This window comes from Nothobranchius furzeri, chromosome 11, assembly GCF_043380555.1.
Source record: "Nothobranchius furzeri strain GRZ-AD chromosome 11, NfurGRZ-RIMD1, whole genome shotgun sequence".
Taxonomy (NCBI): Eukaryota; Metazoa; Chordata; class Actinopteri; order Cyprinodontiformes; family Nothobranchiidae; genus Nothobranchius; species Nothobranchius furzeri.
This window is the reverse complement of record NC_091751.1, coordinates 34,357,985-34,374,526: the sequence shown is the minus strand read 5'-3', so window position 1 is coordinate 34,374,526 and position 16,542 is coordinate 34,357,985. Positions and strand designations below refer to the sequence as shown.

Here is a 16,542-nt window from a genome sequence, read left to right as displayed (position 1 = left end):
ACGTTCATGTTTTTAAGTTCAGGCTCAAGACCCATCTATTTAGGTTAGCTTTTAGCTAAATATTTACTATAGTTTTATTTCTTGTTTTATATGATTATATTTTAGCACAGTTTCATTATTTAATATTATTATAATTTAACTGTCCATATGAATTTATTGATTGCTTATTTTCATACTTTTGTCATTTATAATAGCTCTTTTATTTTCACATTTTTACTCATTTTAATCCAGTGTTTTCTCTGTAGGGGCCCTCTGCCCCGGGGGCGGTGGTCGACTGTTGCTTCCTGGGCGCTCTTTAGGTAATGTTTAAGTGGAGGTGGGGGTCTATGCTCCCCTTCCTCTGAGCGCCCTGACTTAGTGTGGAAGACCTGATCCTGCCAGGGCAGATGGCTCCTCTGATGGTGTTTCCTTGCCTTACCTTAGTTGGCTCTTCTGGACTCAGCCGAATATATTTTTACTGGTGTGTGTGTGTGTGTGTGTGTGTGTGTGTGTGTGTGTGTGTGTGTGTGTGTGTGTGTGTGTGTGTGTGTGTGTGTGTGTGTGTGTGTGTGTGCGTGTGTGTGTGTGTGTGTGGGGGGGGGGGGGGGGGGTGCGTGTGTGTGTGTGTGTCCGTTAATGTTTTTAAACTGTTATGGGAATTTGGGGTCATTTTAATTATGTAAAGCACTTTGCTTGAAAAGCGCTTTATAAATAAAGTCTGATTGATTGACATGGAACCCTGAATCCAAAAGACAAGTAGATGTCATTAAACACGTATTTCCGATCGAATCCAAAATGACGTAGAAGAGTACCAGTGTGTGAGTCCCTCTAGTGCAGTGGTTCCTAATCTGGGTGTCCCGACCCCCACAAGGGGGCGCCAAAGGCTCTCAGTGGGTCGCCAGGACCTCTCCACTTCAAGGGGTTAAAACTTCATTTATTACTTGTTTATAGGCTACATTTTACTCACAGTTTTTTTCATGAGTGAAAAGTTTACTGATATTAAGACAGGAAATAGTTAGTACAGAAAAAGTAACACACTTTTTAGAACATTTTGCTCAGCTCACTGTTTTATTTTCAAGTGTCAAAAGTTCATTAAAGATAGGACTGGTTGATTAATCACAGCCTTTACAGTAAATAATCTAGTATAAACAGTAATATACACATTTAAGTACATTTTGCTCAGTGTATTTTTTATGTGTCAAACGTTTATTGAAAGGAATGATTGATTTATCAGTGTTTACAAGAAACAATGTGTTCAGAAAAGTAATACAAACTGTCAAGCACATTATGCTCTGTTTGGTTTTGTTAATGACTTTGTTCTGTACTGCAGCCTACTATTACTGTTATCTATTGAATCAAAGCATATTAAAATGTGCTTGAACAATTTTATCATTTCTTAATGTTTGTATTGGAAGAGAGAATGGGAGGGGGTCGTCAAAAATTTTACTGGTAAAAAACGGGGTCCCTTGGGAAAAAGGTTGCGAACCACTGCTCTAGTGGATGTTGTGGAGTATTGTGTTGTCTTTGCTCTGCAGGGTTTTCTACACACTTTTACTGTTTCCTGTCACTGTGGGCTGCAGAGCACAGTAGTACACAGCAGAGTCTGTTGCTGCAGCAGAGGAGATCAGCAGGTCCAAACGATTTCTCTCCTCGTTCAGTTCTGCTGTCAGTCGGGGGTTTGGATGTTCTCCTTCTACCACCGTGGGTTCTTTGGTGTCAGTGATGAGGAGCAGGACGCGAGGAGCTGATCCAGGATCCTGTCGGTACCACTGGAGGTTGTGTGCTTTGACTGAATAGTTGCAGGACAGATGAAGTTTTGATCCCTCTGATGAAACCACTTCAGCTCTGCTGGCAGTAATCTCAGCTTCCAGGCTTTTAGCTGCTGGTCAGACAACGTGATGTTATTTAGGTATTCACCCTGAGATGTTCTGCTCTGAACTTCAGCTCAGAGACCATCCAAACTGGATCTGTGAAGTTCTGGAAAACGTTTTTATTTTCCAGGTTTGTGCTCAGAAACATACGTACCTACGAGAGCTGAGCAGAACCAGATGACAGCCAGCGTTTCCATTCTTCTGCAGGTGAAATGTTGCTCTGATGCCCTCAGCTGTCTGTCTGCAGCAGCTCTACAGTCCCATCAGTAGGAGGAGACCTGTCTGGATCCTCATGAGGAGGTGGTGCAGCAGCTCTGCATCTCCTGCCCACATGGACCATTCTGACTTCTTCAAATACATGATTACCACCTAAGTACTACTTTAAGAGCTTAAACCATCTGGAGTCGTCTATTGTGAAGGTTTAGCTACGTTGTAGTGGAGAAAAGCTAATGAGCCTTTTAGTTCAGCACATATGTTTGGAGCACCAAACAGAAAGGAACAGTGAGAGGAGGCCGTTTGCAGCTCCTAACCATGGATTATTGTTTAAAACCTTTGTTGTCCCCAAGTCCAGTTGCTGCAGCGCGTGTAGCGGCATCTCCAGAGGGTCTAGTCTGTCCATCAGACGTAGTCCACCCCACACCATCTACGTCGTTTATCTAAAATAAAACCATTCCTGACAAGACAACATTGGAGATGGTAGTTCATGCTTTTATTACAACATGAACTCATTACTGCAGTTCCCTCCTGTTTAGGGTGTGCAGGCCAACTCTGGTAAGAGTACAACTAGAGCAAAATGCAGCTGCAACACTTCTATTGGAAAAAAGAAATTCGACCATGTCTCCCGTCTTGGAATCCTTGCACTGGCTGCCTGTGGATTTCTGGATTCATTTTTAAGTCCTTTTATTGGTTTTTAAATCATTAAATGGGCTAGCCCCTACATACTTGCAGACACTGACAGAGCCAAAGACTTGTCGCCCGGACAGTAGTCTCTCACAAGTAGGACCCACAAGAGGGGACAGAGCTTTTTCTGTGGCGGGCTCGAAACTCTAGAATGAGTCACCATACAATGTACCTGCTTCACCAACGGTGACGATTTTTGAGGTCAGGCTAAAGACTTTATCTGATCTGGCCGTTACCCTTGGCCGTTAGTCTGCTTGGAGTTTTCTTTTATTTCTCTTTTAATCCTTATCCTGTTTGTGTTCAGGCTTTGTTGTCACCCCTGTGCCTGATAGGTGCTTTAGAAATAACGGTAGAGCTGAGCTGAGCCGAGCCGAGCCGCACCACGCCCACTAAGATCTCTGGCTTCTGGCTGGTCCAAAGCTTAGAAAAAACAGACCTTTAAAAGAAAAAACACAGAATTGAAACTTAAGTTCAAGCGAGGTGTCCAGCCTTCTGCTAAATTAATCTCTCAATGGGGATCATTCCAGGGCCCTCATCTATCAAACGTTCTTAGAAACTGTCCTATAGTCCCTCCTACGACCGAAATCTAGAACGTTCGTACAAACGGTCAAAATCCTGATTTATGAAACGTGCGGTGGCCACTCGTACGCATGTTCCTCCGCACTCGTCTGATGATAAGTCCCACCTGTGCTTACGCAGGTGCTCGAGTTCGTTCTAGGTCATTTACACACAGGAACACCCTCAATTAACCATATTTGGTCACGCTAGCATGCGAGGGGATTCCCTGTTTTTTTTTTTTTTTTCAGAAAAAATTTATTGACAGCAAGATCGAAACACTGGCTGCCGAAGCGCAAAATAAAGTTTCAGAGGTTATGAATGCGGTCAGGACAGAGAAGAGGTTCCCGTCAGGAATAAATAAAAACTTTAATCGTAGAGTAACGTTGTAACTTACAAAACGTTACAATGCTCACGCTCGATTGGCTGCTCTGTTCTCGAGGACTTTGGATAAAAATGGAAGGTTAGATGTTGGTCTATAATTCCTTGGGTCATCTGGATCCAGAGAAGGTTTCTTAAGTAGAGGTTTGATTATAGCGACCTTAAAATCCCAGACATGATTGTCACCTCCTGATATAATGTTTGGACATCAGCTCAACCAATCAGATGCTTTTGTGCTTCTGCAGCAGCTGTGTCTGATGTCTTCTGCTTCATGTGTCTGTTGTCTTTGTCATCAGTCCAACGACTCAACAACCAGAGTTCCCAGTATGTGAGTCCCTCTAGTGGATGTTTGCTCTGCAGATTTTCTACACACTTTTACTGTTTCCTGTCACTGTGGGCTGCAGAGCGCAGTAGTACACAGCAGAGTCTGTCACATGAAGCTTCTGGATCCTCAGAGGAACTGATTTCACCTCATGATTGAGGGTGGATGAATATTTCTCCTTGTCTGCGTTTTTCCCTTCTCCGATCTTAAAGCGACTCAGGATGAACTGGGGCCTGTTGTTTCCTTCCTGTCTGTACCAGTAGAGATAATGGTTTGATGAACTGGTGTTGTACAGACAGCTGAGACTTACAGAGCCTCCCTGGCCAGCGACCACCTCTGGTTTTTCCTGCAGGACGCTGTCGGTTTGTGCTCTGATTTCTGTAAAACACCAACAAACAGAATCAGGGAGCTGTTAGAGAGCGGTGGGTGTGTTGGATGGTGGTGTCGGTACCGAGGCACGCAGCAGCCAGCAGCGCTGAGACCATCAGAGGCATCATGTCTGCAGTGGTGAGCAGGAGGAACACTGATCTTTGTGTTTAGTCTTCATCAGTACTCAGCTGCTGGGTCAGAGGGAGGAGGCTAATCAGTTGGCTCCTCCCCCCATGTCTCTGTGCTGATGTTCTTCACTGCTGCGGAAGACGAGATTTTAGACGTTTCATCTGGGTCAGAGTTCACCATACAGACGGATACATTTCCACACAGCCTGAAACAAAGAGGAAGTCATCTTGGTCGGAAAACAATGAACAAATCAGCTGTTTCTTCATTGAAGGACCTTTATTATGTTCAGAATCAGAAGTTTTATTTCCATATGTGTGAGCAGGTTCGCCTCATTAGGAAATAGCTGCAGTGCTTGGTTCAGAAACAAGAAATAAGACCAATAAAAGGTTTAAAAATAACATGAAGGAGCAGCAATAAGAGAAATTACTAATTTATACGAGACAGTATCAGTGCTGCTCAGAGCCCAAACACTACTCAGGGTCATGTGACTGGAACAAAGCCACAGGAGTGGGCAGCCCTAGGACTATTCCAAACACACCCACGTCACCCCGCTTCTCCTCCATCTTCACCAGCTGCCGATCACTTTCAGGGTTCATTTCAAGATCCTGGTTCTGGTCTATAGGGCCTTACATGGACAAGCACCATCTTACATTGGTGATCTTCTCAGTCCCTACACCCCCAGCAGGTCCCTGAGGTCCAGTGATCAAAGCCTACTGGTTGTGCAGCGCACCAGGCTAAAGAACAAAGGTGACAGATCATTTGCTGCTGTGGCCCCCAGACTCTGGAACTCTCTCCCCCTGAGCCTGAGATCAGTGGACTCAGTGGTCTCCTTTAAAAAGCAGCTGAAGACTCACTTGTTCAAGCTGGCTTGTGTATGACCTTCTTCACCACTCTCTCTTTATTCTGCTCTCCCCACCTATTCCACCTTCCTCAGGATCCACTGATGTCCCTCTTTTCTATTCTCTCTCTCTTTCTTAACATTTTTTTATCACAATTGTCTCTTTTTGCTCATTTTAAATATATTTTTAAACGTTTTCTAAGCGCCTCGTGATTTTTATCTTGAGAGGCGCTATAGAAATGATATTGTCTTCTTCTTCTTCTTCTTCTTCTTCTTCTTCATGAGTCCAACAGCACAGAGGAAGAATTGCTTCTTGTGGGGAGAGGTTCTGGTCTGAATGGATCTGAGCCTCCAGTCAGATGGGGGCGAGTCCAAGAGACTGACCAGGGTGACACAGGTCAGCTATGATCCGACCTGCACGCCTCAGTGTCCTGCAGGTGTGCAGGTCCTGTAGAGAGGGGAGTTAGCAGTCAATGACCTTTTTAGCAGAGCATGCAACTCGCTGCAGCTTCTTCATGTCCCTGCCTGGTGGTGGCTCCAGCGTACCACACGGTGATGGAGGAGGCCGTGACTGAGGTGTAGAACCGCCTCATCGACTGTACTGACAGGTAGAATTTCTTCAGCTGCATCAGGAAGTTCATCCTAGATCAAAGGTATCTCTGGCCCTACAAACTGTATCATTTCCACAGACTCAGCCACCTGAAACAGAGGAAGAAGTCATGTCGGTTGTAAACGATGAAAGACTTTATTATATGTACTCCATTTTTTAGTCACACAATCAAACTATCTTCTAACAGACCATAATAAATTTGTGATAATTCAGTTCCTCAATAAATTTGAAAGGGCTTTTATTTTTTAAAGCAAAATCAGAATAACTTGATATTGATATAGTATCAATGTGGGGTTGTATACTGTTGATCTAAAGTGGAATTACCCTGTGGAAACAGCAATTTGCTATTTTAGAGCATTTTGAAGTCGTTAAAAGAGTCTGTCAAATATGGGCAATTTCAAATTGCTGTGGTTTGAGTGTTGATACAAAATGCAACTACTCTTTGGAAATATGACTTTTGCTTTGAAGAGCATTCTGACGTCATTGAAAGAGTAGTTCAAAAATGAAAATTCACAGGGCTTTTACTTTGAAATCCAAAATAAGATTGCCTTGATCAGGGGTGTCAAACTCATTTTAGCTCAGGGGCCACATTGAGGGAAATCTAGTCCCAAGTGGGCCGGACCGGTAAATTAATTAAATACTTCAGATTGTTTTATTTGTTTTAATACAATCAATATAAAACAAGGCTGGAGCCTGAGGACAGTGTAGTACAAGTACAACACCTGAAGTGTACTTGAAAATTTGAAAATAAATAAATAAATCAACAAATAAAAAAAAACATTCCTTAGTGATTCAGAGCTTACAGATCACATGGCTAGATCAGTTTCATGCAGCACTTAAAGTATATTTGACTCTTTTAGCTTTCACCGGCACATCAATATCAGAAGTCACATCCTGAGTGGCGGCCAACTTCAGGATGTGATTCAAGTTCTTGTGTGAGCCTTAAGCGCAGCTTTGTTTTATTTATATTGATTACAGAGAAAACTTGCTCACAAAGATACATTTATTTTCACTCTACATTGAAAAGTATGAAAATAAAGTTTTCACAACCATCTCGCGGGCCGGATTTTTGACACCCCTGGCCTTGATATTGACAGGACGCTAATAGTGAACAGGCCTAAATTATTTGTTATTATTTTCTTAAAATATCTGATAATTCACTCGAAGTTGATTTTTATTTTGAAATCCGGTTTCCACATCCATTCCCGTAATCACTTGAATAGACGAGGAACAGAAAACAAACTGGAGGCTGGCCTGACACTAGTTCGCTGGTGTGGTTCTTCTTCTCAGACAAAAACTGAAGGTGGCAACAGACGGGTCCCCGAGCGGATGTAGCATGACTTCCAGCGGAAGTAAGCGTTGCTAGCAGCAGCGTTAGCTTGAGCTTTTCCAGCTAGCAGCAGTGTCTGAGCTGAATGCTTCAGGAGTTTCAGCAGCCATGTCTTCAGTTCAGCATCTGAGAGAGTTCATCAGCGAGCGCCTAGCTGCTGCTGCTGAGGAAATATTCTCCCAGTTTGAGAAAACCATCGAAGAAGAGCTGGAAGCTCAGCGCAGACTGCTGGATGTCAGCTGGGATCCGCGGATCCGGCTGCGCAGAGTCACCGGTACGTGGTCCAGAAGGTTCTGGTGGAACCAGATCCGAGGCTCCTTATGTGTTCTCCACAGAAATAACCGGAAATGCTAAATGATTCAGAGGCAGAGAGTACGTAACTATGCATGACGCAGACTGCTGCCTAGAACAATTATCCTAGCTGTGTAAAAAAAAAAAAACGTCTGCTTTAATTCTGACGCGTCAGAACCAGACGAATCCAGTTGCCTTCACGTGAAGCCCTTTGGATTACCATGACCTGGATGACTGACCTTCACCAGCTTAGCTGTACTCACTCCGCCGTTTGGCAACTTTTTTTGACCCGAGGGTGTTCCGACCCAAGGGGTTAACGGCACACCTACACTTTTTACCCACCTCCACTAAACCTGTCACCTTTACACACCCCTCTGTCTGCTGTCTCCATCAGCTGCAGGTGGAGGCGACCAGCATTCTGCCTCTGAAGGTTTAGGGAAACAAAGTCCATGTTAGGGCTGGGCGATATGGCAAAAATAGAATATCACGATTTTTCCAATATTTTAATCACGATTTCGATTTTATCACGATTTTTTTATCCATGAATAGCATAATTTCAATTGCGTATTAAAGAAGAGAAACATTGAATAAATAAACATTTATTCATATTAGGGATAATCAGCACAGTGCTAACACACTTATATTTTAAACTCACACCAGAGATGATAAAAGCCCTGAGAGAAACAATTACAAAAATCAGTTTTTCTCGTTTTTCAAGTAACTTAACATAAATTAAAATCGTAAACATATTTTAAGTGCAAACATGTCAATTGCAAACGTATTGTGCAAACATTAACTTGTTCAAAATACTATGTAGCTCCCAGTTGCTCATGTAGTGGATAGTTAAGCTCAAATACGGCTCTGATGTGCGGCTGGACCAGAGATCGCTTGTGGTAGCAAATAACTGCGCATTCTGAATATTTTCTGCAACAAGTCTCTAAATAAAGTAAAATGTTCCAGTGCAGATTGGAGACAACCCATAGAAGCACTGATTTGATCTCATTTCAGAGAAAAATAGAACAGGTTAGATGCACCTAATAAATAAAATTACTAACAAACTCAGGAATCTTTCTTTGCTTCACTGTTCTGGTGCTGAGAATATCACTAATGTGGATCAAAGGAGATACACAGATGAATGCACCTGTTATTATTTGGAGACTACATTTACTGCAGCTGGCAGAGGCAGAGATTGTTTCTATTGATACACGGAGTTTACAGAATCATTTTAAATTTTAATAGGGGAAGACTGCAGGAGGGAGCGGTAAAATACAGAGGTCCCCAGCAAAAACAAGAATCTACGAGTCTGATGAAACCCGCTGGTTTTCCACCAGGCAGTCACGGGGCAGCTCCATCGACCCAGTGACCGAGCTCAGTCGGTACCGACACCGGCTCGGCAGAGGGTGGACGAGCCGAGGCGGCGTCGTGCTCTGCTTAAGAAGCGGTGTTATTTTCCTGCTTCAGAAGAAGCGTCCAACGTGTTTTTACGCTGTCTCCGAGACATGTCACGTCGCTAAGTTGTTAGCGCCGCGCGCTAAGGAAACCTTGCGTTCCTCTTCGGAACGAAAACCTCCTTGTCGCTCAGCCACGGCGAAGCCAAGTTTGTTCACACACAGGTGAAAACAAGCGGGGCACTAATATATTACTATGACTCACTCTGATTGGTTAAGGGTCAAACAAAGGCGTGTCATTCGCCTGAGGTAAGTTCCATTTTCATTCAGAGGCAGAAATTCAACAGCAGAGCTGTGAGTCGTGATAAAACGGTCTCTCAAAAATGACAGACCGTCAGATGTGTAGATCGTAAAACGGTCTAAAATCGTCATATCGCCCAGCCCTAGTCCATGTATGATGCAGAAACCTTTGTGGGGATTTTAATATTAATCTGTTGAATCCAAGTGCAGAGTTCCTTCATTCCAGCCTCTGTCAGTGTGCCCCGGCAGCTGTGGCTGCATGTAGCTCATCACCTTCTATGTGTGAAGGACAGTGTTGGGAACGTTACTTTAAAAAAGTAATTAGTTATAGTTACTGATTACTTTGTCAAAAAAAGTAACTTAGTTACTAACTGAGTTACAAGATCATAAAAGTAACTAATTACCAACAAAAATAACTACTTAGTTACTTTTTTCATTAAAGAATGCAAGAATTACTACAATAGTAAAATATAAATGACTAATGACTGGAACATAATAAAATGTATGTCCAAATGTTTTTTATTAACCTGAATAATTTAAATAAATAAGCACTTAACAGGAGGAACTACTAATAGGAACATTACACTAATCTAGACTATTAAAAGGTCACTGTGTGATATTTAACAAGACCCCAATCAGCTAACATTTAAAATTGCAAATAGAAACACCTGTAAAAGTTCCCGAGCCTTTAAATGGTCTCTCAGTCTAGTTACATTACAGAAATAAATGTAATTTTGCACAGTATTCTAATTTTTCCAGCTTCACATAATTATGTGTTTTTAGCAGCATTTCTGTTGCTGGTAATCTAGTAATGGTTAAATAAATAAAATCCTTTAAAATGACACTAGAAGAGGCACAAGCCTGATGGAGGACTCACATTTACTAACTTGGGTCAGACCCAACCACAGAAGAGCTGAAGCTGGGTGGTGAACACACACAGGTAGTTCTAATAACACCTGAGCTCCATGACGTTTGAGACTGATGCATCAGTGTTACAGCAGGACTAAAGACATGATCAGGAACAGGTTACAGCTGGATGATCTAGGAAGGTAGAAGATCAGGACGTCTGAGCGGTGAACAGGTGAGCGGACCTTCGGGACGTCCCGCTGTCACGCTAAGAAGGGCACGGCTGCAGACCCGCAGATTCGCTTCGGGTCTGCAGCCGTAGATATTCATCACGTCTTCCTCGTTCTTCACGTGATACGTTTGGATGAAAACATCTACCTCTTTAGCTCCTGATCAGCTGATGACAGCTTCATCACACCGCGCTGCTTAACGCACGCATTTCCTTATCATTAACAGAAACGATCATTTTGTTAAAAGAAGACGGTAATTAATTAGTTTGCTCGTTACAGAAAGAAATATTTTTTTTATTAACGTGGTTATTTTAAACGGCGTTATTACCATCACTTGCTGTGTCTACACTACAGCATGCAGCGACTGAGACAGTGAGGGTCTCCGCCCACCCGGCCAATCATCATCGTGTTTGTAAGTGCGTTACTGACACCTCTCTCTCCCAGGCTGCAGCTGAAGTGTGGCGGTCGGAAAGCCTCACACTACTGCTCAACGTTCGACAAGCACATAGTAACGCACAACCTTCCGTCCCCAGTAACGGTAACGGCGGGAAAAGTAATTAATTAGATTATTCCGTTACCTATAAAAGAACGCCGTTAGAAACGCCGTTATACTTAAACGGCGTTACTCCCAACACTGGTGAAGGGGTCTCTAGTGTAGAGCTCTTTGGGGTCCTCCTACAGAGCAGCTCATTCATTATTTCCCTCATGCTGCTGAACATGATGTAAGTTGAGTTTTAATTACTGATGTTTCTGACCGTTGATCTGTTTTAAATATGGGGCAAGCTTCCTGTAGAAGTAAACTCTGCTTATAAAATGTCATTAATGCTCTTCATAACCACGGCGGTGGTGAAAAACCACGGCTAACTGAGGACACGACGCATAGAGACGTGATAATATGCATTAACTCGGTAATGACACTTTAACCAAGTTCTCCGGTCCCTACAGAACTCCCACAGCAACATGTTTATAAGAAGGAGAAGGTTCTGGTGGATCATCAACTCTGTAACCAGAAGAACAACTGCAGTCTGGACCAGAAGGAACCAGAACCTGTACCAGGGACAGAGAGACACGTTGAATTCTGGGCTTGGCACGAGGACCAGCATCTTCTCCTGAAGAAGAACTCAGGTGACTTTCTATGTACATTCAGATGTGAAGAAATGTGTGCAGTCTGAGGACCTCATGGTGTGGACCTGGGGTCAGACCCTGAGCCAGTCTGGAGCACATTAAAGGTGCGGATGAACCAGGATGGGTGTAAAGTCACATCTATTCTAATATTAATATGTTTAATTTGAGGGCACCTTTCTAGAGCTGAATGCTTCAGGAGTTTCAGCAGCCATGTTCTTCTGTTGTAAGACCCGTGAGATTACATGTGGTGTGCCCCAGGGTTCGATTTTAGGCCCAGCGCTTTTTAATCTGTATACGCTTCCACTTGGTGGCGTCATTGGGCGATAAAGAGTACAATTTCACAGTTATACAGATGATACACAGTTGTACATCTCTGTATCTCCCGATGATGCACGACCATTGGATGCCCTTTTTAATTGCATTTCGGATATTGAATTCTGGATGGCAGAAAACTTTCTCCAGCTTAACTGGGACAAAACCAAAGTTTTAGTCATCGGTCCTGAGACCCAGAAAGAGAAACTTTTACCAAAGCTACAGTCACTAACTCTTAATTCGTCTTCTCAAGTGAAGAACCTGGGTGTGAGTTTGGACTCTGAGCTAACTTTTATCCCCCACATTAAGAACATTACAAAAATTGGTTTTTATCACCTGAAAAACATCGCCAGAGTCCGCCCCTTTCTCTCTCTGGCCGATACAGAGACGCTGATGCACGCTTTTATCACCAGTAGAATTGATTACTGTAATGTCCTGCTATCTGGTCTTCCCAAAAAGAGCATCTCAGGCTTAAAACTCCTACAAAATTCAGCAGCTCGTGTCCTGGCGAAGACCAGGAAGCAAGAGCACATAACAACTGTCTTAAACAAGCTGCATTGGCTTCCTGTACGTTTCAGGATCGTTTTTAAGTTTCTTTTAATGGTTTTTAAATATCTTAATGGTCTTGAACCTTATCTCTCAGAACTGCTTCATTAATACGAGCTTTCGCGGTCCCTGCCCTCCTCTGGCAGCCATCTCTTTGTCATTCCAAAAGTCAGAACACACTCCCAAGGCGAGGCAGCCTTCCCGTTTTACGGCCCTCGCCTCTGGAACAGTCTGCCAGAGGACCTCAGGGCCGTAGAGAGTGTTCTTGTTTTTAAGGCCAGGCTCAAGACTCACCTTTTTAGTATAGCTTTTACTTGATTTTGATCTATTTTAGCCTGTTTTACCATCTTTTCTATATTTTATCAGTGTTTTATTACTTACTCTTTTAATTAAATGACTCATATTTCCTTATATATTCATTTTAACTTGTAATAATTATTGGTTTTAACCAGTATTAATAATCTGTTGTACAATATACAGTGGGGCAAAAAAGTATTTAGACAGCCACCGTTTGTGCAAGTTCTTCCACTTAAAATGATGACAGAGGTCAGTAATTTTCATCATAGGTACACAGGGTCCGAAATTAACACTCGCCACTCGCCAAATGTGAGCAAATTGCTCCATTTGGCGAGTAAATATTTGAGCTCTATCTGCCACATAACGAGTAAATGTTTGCACCAAATTAGTTATGTTTATCAGTCATCTTCCATGGATTTCTGATACTCCTCCCATCTGCATGCAACGTACGCGAAACATGAACGCCGCATCCAACGTCATTTCCACCTATCCAATTCAATCAGTTTATCAAGTTAGCGGTTAGCTTCATGTTAAAACTAGCGGTGAAATGTGGCGGTTTTTAACTGGAGTCAGCCAGCCTTCCAAAAGAAAACTCGTCGAACTGGAAGAAAAACCATCAGGACCAGTGGCAACCAGAAGATTTTGTGAAAAGTGGCGAACTGGAGATGGCGGAGCCATGAGACAATGGCTACATTATGTTGGCCACGTAGCGTTGCTGCCTTTCACAGACACTTTTTCTGCTCTTGCTGCAAGCAGGATAGCCGTCTTCTATCAACTGTCCCTCGGCATTCTTCAAATATCAAAAAAAATGCCCATACTTCCTTCTTTGAGGGATAATAAATGTCCCGAGTGCTAAAGTGCGCATGTGCCGCCGGCAACTTCAGCAGATGATACGGTGGCTGGTAAGGGTCACCGCGCCTACACTCCAGCCACGGTAATCCACCGAGATAATATTTTTTTTTTTAAAACAAGACGGTTGTTATTATTGTCAACTTTTTAACCGGGGTTTACTGCTACACCGGTTATCGTGACAACCCTAGCCCTGACACACTTTCATATTCTCATGGTGCAGCTGTGTTCTCCAGAGATCAAGGACTATGACCCAAATGAGGCTGTAATGCTTTGGCACAAAGACTGTGACAGCTGCATTGCCCCTGGGCGGGTCTGGGTGGGGGGCCTGGGGGCTCGGGGTTTGGGGGTGGCCGGCCCCGGGTGGGGATCTGGGCGGGGCCTTGGGGGTCGGGTCCTGACATGTATGCTGCCGGGAAGAAGGCAGGAACATGCAGCAGTGCCTGGCCCGGGTTCGGGGGCCTCAGGTAGACCTTGGCTCCTCTGCCTTTCCATCACAGGGGAGGGGGAGGTCCAGGAGGGGGAGGACCCAACCTTACCTGGATGTCCCATGTCTTATATATTCTGGAAGTTGTGCAAATGCAGGGATGGGCATAGATATTCTGCTGGGGTGGGGCTGGGTTGGTGCCCTCGGACTCCGTGAGGCTCTGTAATGCTGCTGCTTTGGGCCCTGGCAGGATGGGCTGGGGTCTCCATGCCCTGGGTGCCAGTTTGACAGCGGAGGTGCCTATTGGGGCCAGTAGGGGAGCTGGCTCCCTGGAGAGCTAAGCCCAACCAGCCATTCCTCCCCATCCCTGCATGTTTCTCTCCTGCTTCCTCACATCATCACACAAACATACACATAGGACCTTGGGGGGTGGGCAAGTCAGGGAGTGCGGGTATGAACCCCATTTCCGCATTCCTGTTGTAGTGGAATATAGTTGTATATTCTTACACTTTTTATTAGGTCCAGATATTATAATCAGAAGAGGTTGTTTTTACTTCAGGGAGTTTTATTTAAACACTTTGTATTGACTTAGAGACAAGAAAAGAGAGAGTTGGGATCATTTAAGAATCTTTAATTTCTATGATTATAAATTCAAACAATCATCCAGGACTAACTCTCTATGATGGATGCATATGGATTTGAATGTTGAAGTGTTGGTATGTGTGTGTGTGTGTGTGTTCAGAATCTCCAGGCTGAGGCAGGCGGATCTGGGTGTCAGATGTTTTGACTAGGAACCACGAGGGCTTCAGAAGGTCATGACATGAAATGCCATCTTGCCGAGTCTACGTACTGAGTAGAGTCTCCCGTGGTCAGATCAGGAATGTCAGGTCCTCGGACCTCCTTGGTACTGGACTGATGAAACAGTGTTGCAGCACGACAAAACCCGTCTACGGATAGCTCCCGGCAGTAGTGGCAGGTCTCAGCGCGCTCAGCTTTTATTTTGAAAGAACCGTCATCTTGTTGTTCAAATGACAGAATTTCCAGCTTGACAGTTCTCAGCTTAAAAGTAGAAAAATACAGCTGGCCAGTCTGTAATCTCCTTTAGCGATGATGATTTGAGAGCTGGTTGAAACTACGTTGAGTCTATGATGTAGCTCCGTTGGAGCTGAGATGGAACTGCCGTTAAAATGGCGTTGCTCTGTTTTATTAACTTAGTTGTTTATAAATCTTAGCAAATCGGAGTGGACAAATTGAGTAAACACTCCAGAATCTGCCCTGCAACAGAACGGAAGATCTGATTGGATGAGAACAATGTGTCATGCGTTCTTATGTGGATCAGTACGTCTGGCATAGTTAGTCCTGTTATTCAATAAACACATAAATTATGACATTTTGATTTCACAGATCGTTCACCTGATTATTATTGATCAACAGTTGTTTTGATTAACTTTATTAGAAATAAAGTTCTTTGATTAATTAATGAAAAGCGTTCTTCGTCCTTCTTCGGCCTTCTTTCCTGGAATGTAAGCATTAGAAAGAAGCACCCGACCTTGGCGATTCCTGCACACTGTTACTGTGTGAAGGGGCAGCTGTTAAGGGCAGACAACAGTATCTTCATAACGCTACACACCCCCCTTTTCAAGGTTAATGTGGTCCAGCAAGAGAGCACTTGGTCGTTGAACAAACCAAAGTTATGAAGAATCTTGACAGCCGAGCAGGATGCGATCCCCCTGGAACAGCCAACTGTGGTGAGGTACGAACCCCACGCCTGAAGAACAGTCTCGTATACTCCTCGGGAAGCACACAAGGCAGCAGGTTATTATATATTCCCCATGGAAGCCATAATTGAAGCAACAGCAACTTTATATATATCCACGGGCAATAATCTCAAGCAGGAGCAAAGCTTGTATGTATCCATGAGCAGGGAAGTATTCCAAATTATTCCAAATAGGGCATTGATCTTTGTAATATCACTTATCGTAATCCAGAAAAAGGGAAGAGCAGTAGGCAGTAATCCCAGCGAGTGAGATGTCCCAGCAGCCATGCCGGGACCACGGACATCCAGGGCCAACGAGCCGGAGCACCACCCAGGAGTAGTCGATTCAGATGACGAGTCACGGGTCCACTCCCAGGAAGCAGGATCCTCACGAGCTCAGCAGAAGAGAGAGAGCACAGTGCAGGCACTTCAATGTAGACACGACAAGATTGCGTTTCATGTCCTCAAACAAATAAAACCTAACTATGAGTACCTGTTGCACTATGTGTAAGTTTTACGTGAATTACCCTTTAAGTGAAGAAATGGATGCACCCCTCTCTGTGTGAGATGCAAAAAGGATGGTGCGAAAAGCAGAAAATGAAAGAACCTTGTCTGGTATCAGTGAATCCTCACATGAAATACACGTTGACTGGATAGAGGCAAAATTGGTTATAGCCCTGTAAGGTTAATCATCGTAGAAAATCATAACGTTCACTTTCAATCAACCTGTCAAAGACACTATAAAAAGACAGAAATGTAAATCAATACTAAAGTGTAAATCAGTGGAGTTAGTAATCACTTTCATGTTAATGTACCCATAAGGAATTTAGATTAGTAAAGATCAAAAACAAATTTTGGATAACAGTACTATGTGGCCTAACCCACTCAGTT

The 16,542-nt window shown here is 43.6% G+C and overlaps 1 protein-coding gene and 2 gene segments (V, D, J or C); 1 reads left to right on the top strand and 2 right to left on the bottom strand.

The window, feature by feature from the left end:
* Positions 1 to 584: 584 nt before the first annotated feature.
* LOC107373774 (T cell receptor alpha variable 21-like) lies at positions 585 to 3,474 on the bottom strand. The segment is given in 2 exon segments: positions 585 to 1,858; positions 2,005 to 3,474. Coding segments are annotated over 2 exon segments (381 nt in total).
* A 175-nt stretch (positions 3,475 to 3,649) lies between these two features.
* Positions 3,650 to 7,307, bottom strand: LOC107373775 (T cell receptor alpha variable 38-2/delta variable 8-like). The segment is given in 3 exon segments: positions 3,650 to 4,386; positions 4,460 to 6,043; positions 7,170 to 7,307. Coding segments are annotated over 2 exon segments (381 nt in total).
* Positions 7,308 to 7,392: 85 nt separating this feature from the next.
* LOC107383725 (zinc finger protein OZF) overlaps positions 7,393 to 16,542 on the top strand; it is a 29,265-nt gene continuing 20,115 nt past the window's right edge. The window contains exons 1-2 of the mRNA XM_054743905.2: positions 7,393 to 7,558; positions 11,285 to 11,464. Coding sequence (XP_054599880.2) covers positions 7,393 to 7,558; positions 11,285 to 11,464 — 346 coding nt within the window. The remainder of the gene's footprint in view (positions 7,559 to 11,284; positions 11,465 to 16,542) is intronic.